The following is a 19520-nucleotide window of genomic DNA, read 5'->3' on the forward strand; positions in this document are numbered from 1 at the left end:
TCGTATTATTGTGTACATAATATCTATACATTGTATACTTTACGTATGTATAAGAACATGTTTCTTTTGGATAATAATTATTCTTTACTTAATGTGTAGGGTATTGTGAAATAACCTTTTTCACGTTTTATTTTAATTTAATGGCGTATCTAAAATAATCCAAGCATTTACTCAACTACGCAGAACGTAGGTATTACGCCTATTTATTATCCTGATTCGTTTGTTAATTAAATGTTTCGCCAAAGTAAAACTGTTCAAAATATTTCACGAATGTCAAAGTATGTATCAATGAATGTACTTTTTTATAATATGAAATATTAGAATATATAATACAAAATAATAGAATATATCATAAAACAAGTTTACGACAAAGTACGTATAATTTCACACTTAAGAGCAGTTATCACCACGTTATGTTAATTATTTAAATACTTATGCCTGTCAGTTAACATATCGTATGGTTGCAAACGCAAGAACCAGTTTGGCGTATCAGCATACACAGAGTTCATTGAAACTCTGAGTAGCTTAATATATATATTAGATAATTAGAAATTGAATCGGATAAAATCAATCTCGATTTGAACTTATTATAATTAATCTTGCGACACAAAATGTTGAGTAACCAACATTTTTACAGTTGAAAAATGTATTACTTGCGAACAAATATAATCTTTTATTAAAAGGTATATCCATTGATAAAATCTAATCTCATGTTTTCAAGCATTTTAATCTGACTATTACTTTTATTGTAACAGCTATTCGACATCGAAGTAATTACCTCCGCTTATGATCACTTCCTTCGCCACAGAAACTCGAAGAACCTTCCCATCATGGACGAATTCCACGCCAACCGCCCTTTTGTTATTGTCGAATAAGATCCTGGTAGCCGTGGAATTGAGCATTATGTGGAGATTCGGTCGATTTCTAGCTGGACGTAAAAATGCCCGGGCCGTTGAAAGACGTGAACCATTCCTCGAGGTCGTTTGGGCTATGGCGAATCCAGTGTGAGTCCGTCCATTGAGGTCCGCGATACCGTAACCTGTAAGTAATTAGTGGAACTCATTAATTTTTCTTTTATAGCAATTACATTTACCTCGAAATTTCAAATTAACTAAGATCAAAATGTCAAGCACATTTATTTGCCGGTTTATAATTGAAGGACTCAGCTGGGAAAGTTGTATAAATTCATTTAAAACGAAATGAAATTAATAAAGATTTAGTTTATAAAATAGGGTCTTTATAGATGATCTTCATTTAATGTTTGGGATCACGAAAATGTTCTATTAACGTTCAAGTTTACGAATTTGGGCTTTTGTCTATTGTAGGACTTTTCCACTGGACTTCTCAATTAGGTTGTAAACATCGAACGATATCGCAAGCTGTTATGAAAACCTTATATATAAATATAATAATATATATAAATATATAAATAGAATTTAAATAACTTTAGTAGTATTAATTGCAGATAAACTACAGATTTAATTTTTCTTACAAATTTACAGTATATAAACATCAGTTTCTTAATAAATTGCCTAAGATATTGTGCGTGTATTATATCCGTATATGCGCCACCATGATTATACATTTCCTCGTTCATCTCGTAAGTCTTCGCGTATTTTTCAACTTTAGCAAGATATTAAAAAAAGGCGTGGCCGTATGTTACGTAAAAGCATTGCGGATCCACAATCTTCCCACTTACGACATCGATCCGCTTTTACTTGTCAACGTCATTCATTTCGAATTTCTTCTGCTCGGGAATTTGGGATCGATCTCGCCTCGAATAGCCGCGCGCCACTTATAAATACGTAACAAGGTCGTTCCATGTATTATGGAAGTTATACGTTAGCATTGTCAGAGGGAAACTATTGGTGAAAATAGTATAGCAATTATCTGACGTGAGAGTTGATTATGTAACTGGTCTTTCGATGGATGCCAAAACGGGTCATTAGACTCACGCGAGGAGTAACAACGAAATAAAGAAGAAACGAGTTTCTTGTTGTCGCGTAATAACAGGTTAGATGCTATTCGATTTAAGTAGATCGACTCGTTGTTAGCCAAGTTTTTTTCGACCATTTTCCAACTTTCTCGCGAATTTTATCTTGCTGTTGTAACTGGTGACTTATAATGGAAGTTAAACAGAAGTTGTTTCAATTCGTTTATCGTGCTATTTCAGGATTGGAGACGTTCTTTTCAAGTTAAAGTTTTACTGAAAAGGGCTATATTCGAGTTGACGTGATTTAATTCTTGACTAAATATTGGATTGTTCACTTGGAAAGTTCGCTCGCAGTGTTTCCGACAGTTGATGAGGTGTCCAGACAATAAGCAAGCTACGTTATTAATTAGCCAGGCAAAATGTCACAGTTGAATGTTCTTTCCTCTGAACTTGTGTTTTTGTTGAAAAAACTTTTGAGTAATTGATTCAACGAACAGTGGTATCGTATTCTCAGATTTTTTGAAAGTTTAGAATGGTTAAAATATGTATATCCTTAATACCTGAAAGTATAAAAACCTTTTACGACTTACAAAAAATATTGAAGAAAAATCGTGGTAGTTAATTTCGTTCGAGAAAATACCGTATCTTATTACGAAAGTTCAGTATCGTTAAGAAAAAAAGAAAAGGAAAGAAATAACAAAAAACCGTCGTTAGATAAACATATCATTAGAACGTAATTATTGTATGTAATAGCGAAGAGAGCTAGCCATTATCAACCAGATATTACACAAGTGCTAATTATTACATTGCTTTAATCAAACTGTCCTAATACATTTTTAGTTATACAATAGTTATGTTAATTCATCTAACACATAGCCGACCTTAATTAATAATCATAGTTAATGTAGAAACTAAAGCTGAAAGAAAAAAATGTATAGTTTTATTTTAGATAAATATAGTTTTACTTTTTATATCAACTGTGATTGCTAAGGTTAACTACGTATGATATTAATCAAGTAACTAAGCGATAATTCGTTCCGTAGTTTCGTCACACCAAATAATGGCTTAAGAACAAACTTACCAAGTTCATTTCCAGCTTCGAGGATAGAATAACTCAAAGGCGGGTGATAAGGGAACTGCGTGACCGTGAGTGGTCCACCGACACCGTGATAACCGTAATCCATACTGTTTGCTTGGAGATTATCCTCGCTCCTGATGAAATATGGAAGGACATCTTGATAAGACCATCCTATGTTTCCAAGCCTCGCCCAGTCGTCGTAATCCTTTCGCGAGCCCCTCATATACATCATGCCATTCATAACGCTGGTTCCGCCCAGCACCTGAATAACGTTTTAATTACCCATTCGTTTATTGGCCTCCATTATTCGTACATGTTATGATAGCGACAATGAAATGAGAATTATTGAGGTACACGGATGACTAAATAAGAGCAGAAATTGAAGATGGAATATAGTGAAGTGATAAAATGATAATAATAACTTAACAAATGACGTGTTATACATTATTACTTAAATATTGCGAGTAGATAGTTAAAAATGAAAAATTTTTTCTTTCCTCTATAAATAACAATCGAATGAAATTATTTCATGTATATTTTCGTAAATTTTAAATTGTCATTGTAGAACGATAGAAATATTTCCTTCTAGCTGCATTCTAAAAGCTCATATATGTAGATATTGTGAAATGTCAGCCATTCGTTACAGATACATATGGAATTAGAGCGAGGCGGGTACATACATAATATTATATTCCTTGTTTCTGTTTAATTTTAACAGAACTCCAGTTATAACAAAAGGTGAAGAATTGACAGCAGAGAAAGGTTCTTGAGTAATAACTTGGAAAATATAACGAGAATATTAAGTTTTTGATCGGTCTGATATTTATGGACAATATTATTCCAAATATAAGACAATTCTAAATAGAACTATATATAGTACTAACTAATTGAAAATGAACTTTGTTTTGTATGAATACAAATTACGTAGAATATACACGTAGATTTTGAATCGAAGCTGTGTCCCATATTCGTCACCACCATCCAATGCAAAATCATAAAAGAGATTATATTAAAGATTGTTCTGACTTTAGAGGATACATACCTTACCCCTGGGCCAGTAACACTTGCGATCATCTTTATTTAGACACGCAGTGTCTTCACTTTCGGTATTATACTGCCAATCGATGTTAGTCCCAATAAAATTAAAAAAGAACGAAGGTATTTGCGTCCCAGTGGGCTCATCCAGACCGGCTTCTAATAATAACACCGAAAATCGTGGTTCCTCTGATAATCGCGACGCAACTGCTGCACCTGCACTGCCACCTCCAATTACTACGAAATCGTACCTGAAATTAACGCAAATAAACGTCATTTACACATATATATAAATTTCTGTACTTATCGGTGATTCAAAATCTTTGAAATTAAAGAATAAAGAATACTCTATGCAATAATGAAAGGAGCGTATGATCCAGTTACTATGTATTTTTCTTTTGTTTATTATCAATATTATCATTTATTATTATCTAGTTAAATAACTTTCGATTTAGAAGAAAATTTAAGAATTGATTTTTTACAATTACAATTGTATTTCTATCGACTTCAAACTGCTTTACAACTGGCTTGCGGTAAAGATAGCAGTTTTTCTCATTTTTATTTATTCGTTTTATAAAAACACCTTTAATAGTTTCTATAACATAGTATTCCAAAATTAAATTAATCGATGGCGAAAATTGTTTTCGATCCTCAATAATCGTTGCTGGTATTAAAAATATTATTTCATTATTCCCAACCATAATCAACTTTTATTAACGTCGCTGATAATTACTGCATAATACCGCTGCATACTTTCATATAATATTATGTCATACAACAGCGATCCGAAACTACTTAAACGCAAATAGATCGTATTGCGTAATATGTTCTTCAAAGTCAAGTTTCACACAGATCAACTGTAGTCCCACGCGTTTGCTCTACATACTTCTTATGAAATGCAGACTATCCCGAACAAGGTTACGATTTCACTTATTTCTAAGTGACAGATCATTTTGTTATTCGTCATACCCTCTTAATGGTAAAAACCGATGCATCTTCACCTCGTTCGAAGAAGCGGTTACGGCTTCATAAGAATTAGAAACTGGGTTAAAGGCACGAAAGTCCTATAGCGGCTGAGCAGAGCGAAAGGTGGATTTCTTAGGAGTTCATTGGGGACGTTCGTACCAAGTGGTAATGGTATTTTGAATGCCATGAGGTGCATACAGCTGTGTACATTCTGTGAAATGTACACTTGGTTCGCTGAGGGACGACAAGTTTATGCATTGAAAATATGGGCCTGAATAGTCGGCGTGTCTTTCATTTGCGATTTTTGTCAAGTATCCAGTATATTGTCAAGAGAACATTTCGAAGTGGAGGATGGTACAACCTGAATGATTTCGAAGAATAAGTATAAAATTTCATGCTACGAAAAGTACATACTTGTGTATCATTGTATTTATTATAGCATTTGTATGTTGATTAATTAAGTCTAAATATTTTTAACAACAATAAAAATAGAGGGTTCTCAAATTATGTCCAAGGGAAATCCGAACGATAAACTTTTTCCAACTATTTATTTATTATGAAATTCGAATAATCTCTAGAGTAGCATGGAAAATCCTGATTTTACTGCGTAATATTCGTTTTAACTTATTCTCACACAGTTCCTACGTTTTCAGTTTGAATGCCCTAGGAAATGAAATAATACTCAAGTCTAGTTATTTAAAGTGCAAGAAAACCAGTTTTTCTACGCGGAACAGATTGTTGACTATGTGTACTTGTAAATTCTTTACAAATTTTGCTTTCGCCTGTTGTCAATAGTTTGTAGCTTTTTAAAATGATAAAATGATGCTGTAAGAATACATACACGTGTATACATTATCATTGTTTTAGGGAAAAATGTAATGAGAAACTTGAAAAGCTTTAAATACAGGAATCAGAGCACGTCGGGTTCGTAATATTTAATTGCTTTCCTAATATTTTATTAGACTATTTTATTAGACTATTGTTATATTGTCATTCAAATCGTAGTTATTATATAAATTAGTTTTTACTTCTACATGTCCTCTTCTTCTTATTTTTACATATTTTTCCTTCTATTTATTTTTATACCATATTACGTTCTTCTTCTTCCATTCTTTAACATCGTATTTCATGATATAAAGTAAATATAATGTGATACATTCTCTTCGTAACTTCTACAATATAGAATTAATATATTTTACAAAGTTTTCTCTAACAAAAGTGGCTGAGAGAAACTGAAATTTTATTTCTAGAATTACCTCAGGATTATTGCAATCTCAATTTACTATCTGTATTTCCACATTTCTATTATTACTATTACCAGCACGATATTTTTATTATTTATCGCTATACCTCAATGATAACTACAAACAATGCAGATCGATCGAGAAGATATTTAACTCGTTATCAACGTGTCGACATATATGAAACGTCGTTTTTTATCCGCTACCTCTCACTCCCGCAACTTTTAAACCATACTTTTCATTCTTTGCAAAATAAAATTCACCAGCCATTACTCGTTTTTTAATGCCAATTCCACTTTCTTACACAACAGAAACTTTCCGTAGGAAGACAGTTAGCCTGCGTTCATTATTAATTTCAGTCAATCATGCTGCCTTCTAACATCGCGGCAACGGAAATGGATTAAAATGAAGCAACGGGATATTCTCAATAACTCGCTCCGTCCTGCAATATCTGTTTCCAGTAATTGTGTTTCGTCACTATTATCATCTGTGCAATCGTTTCCATCGATATCATTATTAATCACCGTTGATTATCGCGATACGGTTTCCACAGCTTCCAATTAAGGGCCTTTGACAGTAATTTAATACGTTCGCTACATACGTCTCGGCTTTTAACACGTATATACTTCAACCATGAGTATATGACACCTATATGGATTCGAAGGATCAATTAGAAATCGTAAAATTTTAATATATATGTCGGATAGGCGTTAGACTTAGGGGCGTGTAATGTATCTTCATTAGGACAAGCCATCGTTGTTGTTCAATGGAGATTATATTTGCAATTATATGTACAAATGTTGATTTAACAGAGTTTGACAACTATACGCGGTGAATAGACACTCTAGATGTCAAAGACAATGTTTTTAGGTTCAATAACGAATCCACGGTCAACGGGGAAAACTCTTTGTTCAATAGAATATATTTTGAAAACAAAGTGACGTTAGCTGTGACACTCGGTTTCTTTCTGACTGACTGACGAGACGATGTGTGTAAACTTTCCAAGGTGATCACAAGAATAAAAGACTGATACGATCACGATGCCCGGGGCTTGTTTGTTAATACGGCGTGTGTCCCTCAATATTGGTACTTCTTCTGTTAGGTAAAAACGTTCATCCCGTGACCGTGGCTACGTTCGGCGATCAGTTGTGTCACCTCGAGCCCACTGTCACAGATCTCGGGCAAACATAATCAGATCGTATCACAACAACTACTTCTAAGTTCTATTATTTAAGTACAGCTATAATAAATAGTTTAGACCAAAGTATTGGGGATCTTTCCAAAATTCCAAAAGAAAGGTCCGATGTCCCTACATTCCCGACATATAGATAATATACTAATAATGCGTATAAAGAATGATACAAATATGTCAAAGTTTCGCTAGTATTACATCTGTTAATTAATATGGTATTAGTGATAGATGTATGCTAGATGATGTTGCCTGCAATGCTCGCGAAACGTTCCTAATTGCGTTATAAAATATTATTGCTTTATGCGATATTTCAAGAATTTACAGAAACCACTCTGCGACCTAACATTTATGAAATATAAAAATATATTTTATGTATGTGTATGGAATGCGCATAAAAATATTTTGCCAGATACGTAGTAAATTATAACAAATGTATTGTAGCGATGACAATTCGATTAGCAGAGGCTGTACATTTTAATTATTATTTTTACAGGAATAACAGTTTGGAAAGAAATTCGTTTAATTTTAAATCCAAGTATTATACAAGAATTTTATATGAGATAACACTGTTACATGACTAGCACAAGTAGGTACATCGTAACATGGAAAAGATTATTCATATTCATACGCGACAAGCGTAAAATATGTTAAGAAGAAAGGAGAGCGTTGCGTCGTCCCGTGTCATCTTGTGTCAAATTACGCAGAAGAAACGTGTTATGTAATTCATGACACGCATGAGAAACGCGAAAACGAGCTCATTAAATGTATATGAACCGATGAACATATATCTCACGGGAAATCGGTTAATAACGGTTCACCCTTTGCTATTATTGTATTCTGGATACGTACTTGGCTAAACAACGTGTCAAATGACGCAAAAGAAGTTCAATGGAGCAGCATAGAACGTATGTAATAACGTAAATCTGCGTTGTATTGTGTAGAGAAGCAATGGACTGGGCGAACAGTGGCAGACACTTGGAGAACCGAGTACGCGTAATAAGAATATTGAATTTAAAATTATGAAATTTCTCTCTGACCGATGATATAATTGACCCAGAAGTTGCGTTATATTACTAATTTATTATTCATAATCCTCTTGCTCTTCGACTTAACGATGGCTTCCGGTTATGTCTTGCAATAGTTAGTTATTAGTATTTGCTAAAAATTACGTTATACGTAAGTAATTTTTTAAGAAAAAAGGTTCTGGCTCTAGTTATAAAAGTACTTGTGCTATTTATAGATTAATTTATATATTACCGTGGAAGTTATGAAATTATTCTTTAGATTTTCTTGTAGAGAAATGAAAAATGAGCGAAGAAATAAGATGTATAATTAAAAATGAGAAACGCGTATAAATATCGTTAGCTAGTCTTCAGGTGATTTTCAACTGTGGTATTGTAGATCCGAGTATACTTTCGCTTGTTGACCTTAATTCTACAGTTATCGAACCTCCTAATATCGAATTTCCTTATGAACATGTATTAAAGCTAATTCTTATTAAGGGCATTAACAGCAATTTGCCTGCCTTTAATCAATTCTAGCATGGAAAACTTTTTTGAACCACTTGATGGTTCGATCGTGATTTTCTTTGGAAGATTTCACCTCTTGAAAAATGGGTTGACCTTAAGCATCAGTTAAGAATAACACAGGTATTAACAGCAATTTGCTTTATTTCGATAAAGTTTAACAGTGAACAGTTCTTTTTAGTAATTTCCAAAAATACAATGAAAGTTACGCGCTTCAAGTAATTCTACTGAAAGTTGCTGTATCGAAATTACATTGATTTTCAACGTTGATTAATAACAATACAGATATCAACAGCAGATTGCTTTATTTGTATCCATTCCGGCATCAAACGTTTCTTCTAGCGATTCCAAAATTACAAAATTCCAAGATTATTTTACTACAACGAGCGATTTTATTTTCGAAAGTTCTCGCGTTCCTTGCAAAACACGATTTCAAGCTTCGATCAATAATATCACTGAAGAGTTCCAACTCGTTAGAGTTTCAGCTTTACGAGCATTTCTTCGTCACGTTTCTATTTACTTCCATTCTGATTACATTTGAATGGTTCACAAAATCTGTCGCACACTCTGCCTTTCGCGTTTAGCCGCGAACGGTTTCTAGTGACGCGCCTTCAATTTCATCAAATTATCTATAACTCAGAGCACGGATTCGCGGCTGTTTGAAACCGCACGAAGGATCTAACTACCGAATCTGGTTGCCTCAGTGAGCATCCGGCAGAACTGCAAGCGCAGATTCATGGAGCAAGTGTGATGCAACGTGAGAGAATCATTGGAACAATGGTACCGGGCCATTACGCGTGGATACATACATGTTACAATTTCATGGATACATACACGCTACAATTTCATGGATATGTATGCATGGATGTTCACATCCGAGAAGGACACAGACAACAGACTATAGTTTCTATACGGTATCACATGAACCGTGTCTGTAACAATTAAGAAGGCCTTCTTCGTTGTCGTTCGACCGATCACCAGACATTCTGGTTCCTCGTCGTTCGTCGAGATTCTTCCGGAATCTCTTTCGATTTACTTTGATGCTCGGTTGAGTGTCTAATGAAACGACGCGGCACAGGGAAGAGGAAGAATTTATGAAGCATATAAGGAAAACCGAAAAAATGAAGATAGCAGGAAAAAAGAGCGGAATGAAGGCCATAGGTGGTCTTGATCGAAGATGAATCTTTTCCTGACGTTATTTCTGTTCCATATTACTGAGTGGAGTGTGGATTTTTATAGAATTTAATATTTTTATTAACTCTTCGTAGGCAACCTGGGTCATTCACGTCCCAAGCGAAATTTCAATCGCAAGTTTCTTCGAAGCGAATATTTATCTTTCTCGAGAAATCTTTTAGACGTTTCACTTAAAAACAATTGCACAATGTTGGGAATTTCTTCCGATATTTTAAAAGCTCAGAATTAGACGTGGACATAAATATAACTATGGCTGCTTGAAATCTATATGAAGATTTATTCCATTAATTAAAAATTATGACAGCTCCTTCACTTTGAATATGTTGTTAAAATAAAAATTGTCATACCGTGTCATATATTTTGAAAGATTTTCTACGATGATACCAATTTTATAGATTTAATTGGGCAATATAATTTTCTAAAAATATGTACGTAGAAAAGACAAATATAATCGAGTCGAATAAGCGCGCACGTAAAACAGATATCGCTTTAAAATTGACACAAGGATTTCAGTTAAACGGAGCATGGAATATGAAATACGAATTCTTTTGGATTTTCGCTAACGAGATACAGAATATCGAGTGGTACATAAAATAAAATAAAAATAGACAATCGGATATTATGATCGGTTTTGTATCGATTAGCCTTTCTAAAATCAAATTTCACAACAAAAGTGTCACTGTTCTGTTATTTTAAAATGCTAATTTAGTATTCATAGGAATAACTGTGAAAAAAATATCTAGATACGTGCTTGTGAGTTTTTAATTGATATTCGATTTCCTTTCTTTTTGATTTCGATAAACGAAACGAGTTTCTGGGTTATCGAATCAACTCCATTTGAAGGCGTGACCAATTTGTCATTTCACTCGACCGTGACCCGATTAGAGAGTTTAATCTCTAGAGTTCGAAACTTGCAACTTGGACCATATACATACATATAGACATAATCGATGATCTTATTTTCAGGAGCAGTTTAAATTTATTTTCGTAAGAGATACGCGCATATATGTTTCGAAACTTTTCCTGCTGTATTTCTAGTATGTACATATACCTTCCCTTGCGATATCGATGCTGGAATGCTTCCAGAAAATCTTACATTCAAACGAATTTTATTCCAAATGTAGGTTGCAGTGATCAGAGTACGTTGAAATATGTTTTCACGCTTCCACGAATTGGATTTGATATGATATATATGTGTGTATTAGTCAAATGCAGTTTTTGGAGAACTTTAATATTGTTAGAAGCCATAGTGATATACTAGCGTATTGTGTATTGCGACAAGAAAAGATGAAATTATACAGAACGCCGATAATATAATAAAATTCAAACTAGTAAAATATCCAAAGTATAATGCTTTCTGTAATACTTAATAGGTAAAACGATCTTCTATCGACGTTCTAGTTTTTTAATTGTACTTTCCGAAATATGAATTTGCATAAAAATACGCAGTCTCGATATAAGAGTTAAAGATCATTTTTAATAAATTATGAGTTTATTATCTTCTCCGCTAGGTAGCACCTTTTTTATTGCTCTTTGAAAAACATTCTATTATTTATGATGGCTTTTATCAGTCTTTTCTGTGGAATTGTTGGTTAAGTTGTTATAATAAAGAATTAAATAACTAAAAATCTTTTCTCTTTTTTTGTATATTAAAATCTTTTTTATAATTCGAGCTCATAATTCTCGATAGTTAAGCTTCAACATTTCGAGGTTCTTCTTATAACTTGTTTTATTTTACCTGGAGTTAACAGTAGGGGGTGGTAGTGGCCTGTTGCATGGATCCTCGAGGTCGCACTGGCTACGAAGGAATACTTCTAGAAGGCCCATGAACAACATGAAGGATGAACCACCGCATGTTGATGCCAAAGTCGGCCCGGTTGAAGGCGTTAATGGACAGTTACAGCTCATCTGCAACGTTCATTGATTTTTTAACAAACCTGAGATGGTAAATTTAAAAAGATGTAACGCTATTTATTTCAATATTCTTAGTAATCTTCTCTTTCATCTAATCTTTATTATTTTTTATTAATCTCATCATCAATGAAAAATTTCATATGTAATTTTATATTCTTTAGTTAGCATCTAAAAGAAACGAAGAATTGATAAATAAGTCTATCGTTGCGTGAAGTAAGCAGAAATTTCAGTAATGAAAATATCCGTCGCCATCAGGAATTTAAATGAATGACGTTTTAATTATCTGTGAGTTAAATAGAGAAATGTAAGCCTTTCAAGTATTGATTGGAATAGTGAGACAGCTAATTTTACAATCAACCGAACAAAGTTGCACTTTCGTTTGCTCAAAGGGTGAAGGAAGAAGGAAACGTCAGACTTTCTACTTCAATGCTTTGTTCCTAGCCCTACTTTTTTCATAAAAATTCGCTATAAAAAAGAGAAATTTCGTTGTAACAAAGGTGACAGTCTACTAATCATCCGACTTTCTAGCTTCTTCTCTTTTATGCGAGATTATCTGTCCATTTTGAATACTCGCGTATATAAAACGTTGAACGCATAGAATTGAAAAAATACTAAAATTGTTAGAAACAAATATTGAAAATTATGATGGGATACAGTTATATTCTTATTATATTATGGGACGTAGTTATACCGTTAAAAGAACGTTTCAAAATTTAGGAAGTGAAAGAAACTTAAGTGTTGGAGATTAAAAGAAAATCCCTATTAAAAGTGTAATTAAAGCATATAATTAATTCATATATACATTTTATATATTTTCTTCCGCAGAATCGTAGTGTAATAAAAGATTTAAATCCATTAAACGAGTTTTACATCAGTAATATGCAATCATAAACGAAAATACGTTACGAAAACGTACGTTAAAATACGAGCTAGCCTACCGTGACACCCATGTCGAGATTGTTCAATTTCAACAGAAATTGGATTCATTTCGCGCATCGCGATACTCACGTATCGAGTTTTGAGGACGCTAGACGAATTCGCAATCATCGATATGAATAAATGCGAAAATTGCAGTACCTATTTTACCATTCGCTGCAAAGCTTTGTCAAGGCTATAGTTCTATGCTGATCAAACTAGATAATCGAGTCTATGCTGTAATAATTTGTGTACTCTCAGCAACAGGAGAGATATGGGTTCGTTGGTATTTTTGTTTGAATACGTAATGTGTAGATTTTTAAATTGTTGTCGCGGAGGTATTTAAGAAAAAGAAGAAAGTAGTAGAAATCTACTGTGAGAAGCCAAAAATGTTTCGTCAACGTAGAGTCTCTGTTCATTATTCTTTGAGCTCTGTTGGAATTCGTTCTCGTCTTTGTCGATTTGTTCGAATTAAAAATCTCTTCACGATCGTGTCATTTCAGACCTCTTCACTTGTTTAAATTCTTCAAGCTCTTTGAACTAACTTCGACTTTCTATTCAATTATCCTCGATTAAACAACTTATGGCGTTTCGACGACGCGGAAATCGAGTCACGTAGAGGTGCAATCGCGATCGACGCATCGATCCTCCTATTTTCCTCGCGTTCTATTCTTAATCCTTCTCTATCTATGGGTAATTTATAATATAAAATTAATTGAATGAAAATTTCTGATATAAAATATCTAAGCTATTTCGCAACATGATATTATTCACGAAATGCTTTAGAGATGATATCTTCCGTGTTAACTAATTAAATAATTTTCAATATACATTATTGTAAAAAATATTCACTTTACTTATGTAAATACGAATCGCCACATAACAATGAACTTTAACTATTTGTTTAGAAGTTAGCCGACATTACGTTAAAATTCGATAGCGAAGTAGTTTCCACTAAAGTGTTTTAAATACTACTGCTTGAACTTAACGACCATGATCTTTTTATGAGTTGAGAAGAATTTCTTATCTGATCTGTATCTTGCAATTAGAGACAAGTTTTTTCCTGTATGTTTCAGTTACTATGATGCTTTTCATATATCACTACGAACCAATAGAATAAAACGAAGCTTTCTTCTTATGATTTTAATAAATAATTAAATAAATAAAACTGTTCATTCCGTGTTATTAGACCGCGTTATTAGACCATTAGATAGGAAATTTGAAAATGCAAAATTTCACAGAGACTACATAATATGAAAAAATATATAAAATATCCAAAGTGTAACGTTTATTGTAATACCTGTTAGGTAGAACAATTTTTTATTGAGCTTGGATTTTTTCATCATATTTTCAAAGATATCAAGTTGCATAAAAATTCATGATAATGATAATAGATAGATCATACATTGAAATTTTGGATTGGCTCATAATTCGCGATAATATACCTTCAAGCTTAAGAAGTTTTTCTCTTATTTGTTTTCTAGATCGTAGCGATAGAGAGAACAATTTCTCAATAAAAGTACCGAATCAAGTTTTATAATCGTGAACAGTCCTTTGGCCCTGTGTCCTACAACTTCTACAACGGTGCCATAATACGCTTTTCACGTCGCGTTTCCTCTTCCTACGCTCCTCATTCTCGCTCATTCTCGCTCGGCATTCCGGCACCCAACGTTCCTCTCCTACCGTTGTGAACCGTAATTATTGCTCTGCAGATGTAGATACACGTGAAACAAAAACATTGCGCGGTTCTTATTGTTCCTCTATGCGTCTTCTCGAGAAAGAGATTTTACCATCTGGCTTGGTTTTCTTTCAACGGATGATCGATGAAGCGAAGTGAACGAGATCGAGGAGTTCGATGTTGCGAGGAATTTGCAATCGTTTGTTGGTCTTTTTGTCGTTGGTATTACGCGAGTTGCGTTGCAATGTGTTACGGTAATCTTTGGAGATGGGATTGGAGTTTATAGTAGAGCGACCGGCGGTTGCGAATGCGATAGAAAGTGGCTGAGTATCGTAAAGTGCAATAGCTATTGTGAGAGATTGTTCGATAATATTCACAGGCGATGACTATTGATTAGCCTATTATTTTTGTAATAAGATTTGCGAGAATAGATAAAATGTTGTTGAATTTTAAGATACGTTTTTCATTGTAAAACGATTAATTGTTATCTGCTTAATCATGCCTGTATAAGCATTATTTCTTATTCTGTTTTAAATTGAGCGGCAGTTAATTTCCGACTTATCGTTAGTTATGTAATAGTTTTCCCAGCATTCCACGCAATTGTTATTATCCGGCTCTCCTGCTGAGACGGATAATTAGACCGACTATCTTTCCAGGTTTACATATGTATGTTTCATGACATTTCAGACGATTTAGTTTCCATTGAAATAGCCTGCATCCCGATTTAAAACGCGGGCTAATTCCCGTAAATATATGGAAGAAGCGCTTAGCATCTTCCTATTTTCGCGTTGTATACCTATATTATTCTTAATATGTGGCAAAAGTTAGATTACAAGAAACTATGAATGTTTAATTTTTATGACAATCACGAATGCAAAATACGACGTATACTAAAACTCGCTTTATATGAACTTGTCGGAGGACAAATAGTTTATATAACTGGAGTTCATACAATAGAAGTACGTTCGTTCTCCCTTACCGTTTACTATCTTCCATTCATACGATAAGTTCACGTTTAGATAAACAGATTCAGCAATCGGAAGTTCACTTAACTGGCAAATTAATTAAAATTTCATTCGAATAAATAAAATCTATGTAAATGGAGTTCTATTATATTTACTTGGAAACATTGCAAAATCTCGGAAAATAACAAGTGAGCTAAGCTTTCATTCCTGCTTGCTTAGCAAAGGTATTTAAACAATATTGAACAATACTATGATCAATGCAAGGAACAATGCTATGATCTATCTCCGCTTTGGAAATGCTGGCAGTCTCTCGCAGAATTATCTTGATAAGTTACGTATAACGTTTTAACATTTTGTGTCTGCTACCGTAGTATAAAAACTAATGGTTAACGCTCACTTAAGTAGCTACTGAGAACATTCCAAGACAAGTAGTTATGAACTACTTTATGAAACAGCATTTAAAAAAAATAACCTTTCTAGGTAACTATTAATATACAAATAGCTATACTAAAATACCTACTAAAAGAAAAATACCTACTAAAGCACTAATTAAAATTCATTTCCTGGAAAGCTTAAAGACGAAGACATTATCGATAACAAAATTTCTATTCATCAATCTCTATCGAATCTACTATTAAATTTCACCAACAGCCAGAAGTCAACGATACACATAAAATTCATTACTTAACCATCAGTTAAAACGAGTTTCCTCTCACATCTAAAACACCATTCGTTACAAGGAACGAGAAAATCATAGAATTTAGTTGCATAATGTAATAATCTTTGCGACGTATGTCAACAGCAGTTACAAATTCTTATTTCGATCGATGTCACCAATCGACGACAGATGCTCGATCTCTCCAATTGATTTTCATCCACTGATCGATAATTGTTCGAATAAATCACGATTGCGTATCACTTTTTTCCTTCCTTTCTCGAATCTATGAATCACCTATGATAATGTGAATCATTAAAGAAATTCTTCACATCGTTACCTTGCCTGTTCTCTTAATTGAGTTAGACAAGAGAATCTTACAGTTGATTATTCCAATTTTGTTCAAATTCCAATTCCGAAATGGTATTCCAAGTTTTTCAATATTATAAGAACTGGAGCCACTTTCGATATTTAAGATTCCTGAGTCCTGATACGTGTTGAATCTTGAGTTTGTATACGTTTTGAACGTATAAGGTTTCGATCTCGAGTTGGAATTCTTCAACATCCTGATGTATCTTCAAAATTTTGAAAATATTCAAAGTCCTGAGATTCAAAGCCTTGACATCTACCCATCAAATTCTTGTGACTTTGAAACCTACGAAGTTTTTCGAGACTTTCGATACTTATCGAAATTTTAAAGAGCCAAAATCCCTTAAAACTCCGAAAAACTTTAAACGTTCAAAAGTCAGGACTCAAGATTCAAGATTTGCCAAGACCTTCGAAGAAAGTTTCAAATATCGAATCATGTTCGAGGTGGCTCGAACTCTCCATGTCACGTATAAACGTTTGAAACGATTCCAAATGTTTTAGTGCGCATCGCTACTTGCAGTATGAAAGGACACTGTCAGCGTGAACGTGCATGATCGTGTGTACACACCTTCAACACCGTTACGTTCACTGACCGAGAACCGCGTCGGTTACGAAAGTCACGCAGTTCTGCAGCTTCTTTTTTTTGCTAGTTTTCCTGGCTTTTTGCTTCGACACCCTGTCAGACTTACAACGTACAACAGACTAATTGCATAGCGACGTTTCTCGATCGGGACATACACGCGTCGAAAGCTTGGACGAGTGAGAATTCAATATCCTCGACTGAGAATGTCTCGTATTGGAACGCGTCAAACGCATCTTCAGCGCAGAACTACGAGTTGGCTGGATTTGTCTTATATAAAGTTCGGCTTTTTATGGACTTCTGGAAAACTTGGAGATCGAAGAACGCATGAAATACACACAATATGCAAAAATATATGAAATATCCAAAGTATCGAATTCTTTATAATATTTAACAGGAAAAACAATTATTTGTCGAAATTACATTTTTTAAATTATACTCGCACAAATATGAGTTTTCATAAATATCAGAAATTTAATAATATATTTTAAATACAGAATACAAGTTGCTATTAAAGTTAGGTTCACTGGGACACGTGTAGCATGGGAAATTAAAAAATTCCGGGAACCTTTTTATCAAAGTTGTTAGCTATGTATAAAATAAAAATCGAATTGTAAGAAGGAGAAGTTGAAATTCATTTTCAGTAATGAGACACTTTCTTCACAATTACATAAGAAATTTCGAGACCCGAATCAGTTGTTCTCCCGGCGGAAAGTCCATTCATGCTTGCTTGATCGTCGAGAAATAGACTTGTATCAGCATCTGTTATAATTTACATCGCATAAATGCGTGGAATCGTGGTAACGGAAACGAGGAAGCCTCCCACACTTTCTTCGGTGATTTTTCTGACAGAAAAGAAAAAATTATTCTGTGTACAAGTTATGCGTGCCCACACGCGTGTCGTAATACTTATAAAAAGGTATTAAATAATCATGCTGTTTCTTTGCTTGAATAACGTCAATTTCGCCAAAATATCTTACAACGATTTGTTTTCGATTGTTGCGAAACCTTATTTTCCACACGATCCTATAATTTTCTATCGCTAAAAGGTAACATTACGTTACCACAAATGTACGAAAGGTACATGAGACTTGAAAGAAGGAATAAAAATAAGAATTTCTCTATATTTCTTTATATTTGAATAAAGTCTATTCTTTGATAATTCGTAAAAAGTTTATAACATTTGATTAAAATTATGTGAGAGACGAATATACACGAATAAGACATACTCGACATACAAATCAGAAAGGAAATTTAATTAAAATTGTATTAATACTAAATGAGAATTTTTGAAAATATTGAACTTTCGTTCTACTGTTAAAAGCTTAAAATTCCTCCATTTCGTTAATTATTGAATGAGGATTTTTAGAAATATTGAATTTCCACTCTGTACAGCTAAAAGCTTTAAATCTCTTTTTTCCCATTCATAAAATATTCCCGCAGAATGAAAATATCCCCGTTTAATGTATTATAAAGAGATTCGGTTATGATACCTATTGAATGATTATAGATAGATTTTATATTGAAAAGATTGATTTTAGGACGCTATATTATATATCTCTTTAATTTTCCATTTAACTTCCGTTTATTTTACTTCCGTTCACTCAGTCAAAATTATAAGCCCCTAAACATTCATTTTATCCTTACTCTGTGCATGCTTTCAAAATTCGAACTAGAACACCTTATAATACTAAATTTACATGGTATACGTACTATGCAATTTTACAATTAGGTAGCGTCACGAACATTGTCTCGTCTTTCGAGTCGTATTTCACTTTATTCGAGGATATATTTCACCAAATGTGGAGGATACGATCTGTTTGGCCATTTAACAAACGCGAACACTTCGTTCGGAAAAAGTTACAGATTTATTGGAGACAATACGATGATATATGTTCCTTATCCTTATTCGTTAAACTTACTTATTTCCAACTTCTACGAAGAGTTTACGTTGTTTGAAAGGAAGAGTCGTATTTGATAGTATACTAGCCCTGTTACGTCGCGCGGGACATCTGCACGCCAGCCCTCGCTACCTGGCCGCCAACGGTCAACTTACAGCCATCCCGATTCTCAATAGACTCAATGACCCACCATAAAGACATAAACCCTTAGCTGCATTGTCTCCACACATGTTTGCCAGTCTAATTGCCTGTCTGGAGAATTCTCTAATTCTAGAAGTATTTGCAGTTTATGGCTGGGTCTTGGAAAGGTCCTTGAGTTTATTAGGCGCTCTTAAGAATCACGGAGAAAGCGGACAGTCATCAGATGGGAAAAACCCA

General features: G+C 33.7%; 1 protein-coding gene across 4 annotated transcripts in view; it reads right to left on the bottom strand.

The window, feature by feature from the left end:
• The window catches only part of LOC122568702 (glucose dehydrogenase [FAD, quinone]), a 35549-nt gene that overhangs the window by 9160 nt on the left and 6869 nt on the right, over positions 1 to 19520 (bottom strand). The window contains exons 1-5 of one of the 4 annotated variants that reach the window (XM_043728754.1): positions 13920 to 13974; positions 11904 to 12073; positions 4054 to 4297; positions 3015 to 3273; positions 779 to 1039 (exon numbers count right to left, since the gene is read on the bottom strand). In XM_043728754.1, the coding sequence (XP_043584689.1) occupies positions 779 to 1039; positions 3015 to 3273; positions 4054 to 4297; positions 11904 to 12073 (934 nt within the window). In that variant the 5' untranslated portion in view covers positions 13920 to 13974. Of the gene's footprint in view, positions 1 to 778; positions 1040 to 3014; positions 3274 to 4053; positions 4298 to 11903; positions 12074 to 13846; positions 13975 to 19520 lie in introns of those variants that run through there. The other 3 variants (XM_043728750.1, XM_043728753.1, XM_043728752.1) reach the window with 3 other exon arrangements.

This window comes from Bombus pyrosoma, linkage group LG6 (assembly GCF_014825855.1).
Source record: "Bombus pyrosoma isolate SC7728 linkage group LG6, ASM1482585v1, whole genome shotgun sequence".
Classification (NCBI taxonomy): Eukaryota; Metazoa; Arthropoda; class Insecta; order Hymenoptera; family Apidae; genus Bombus; species Bombus pyrosoma.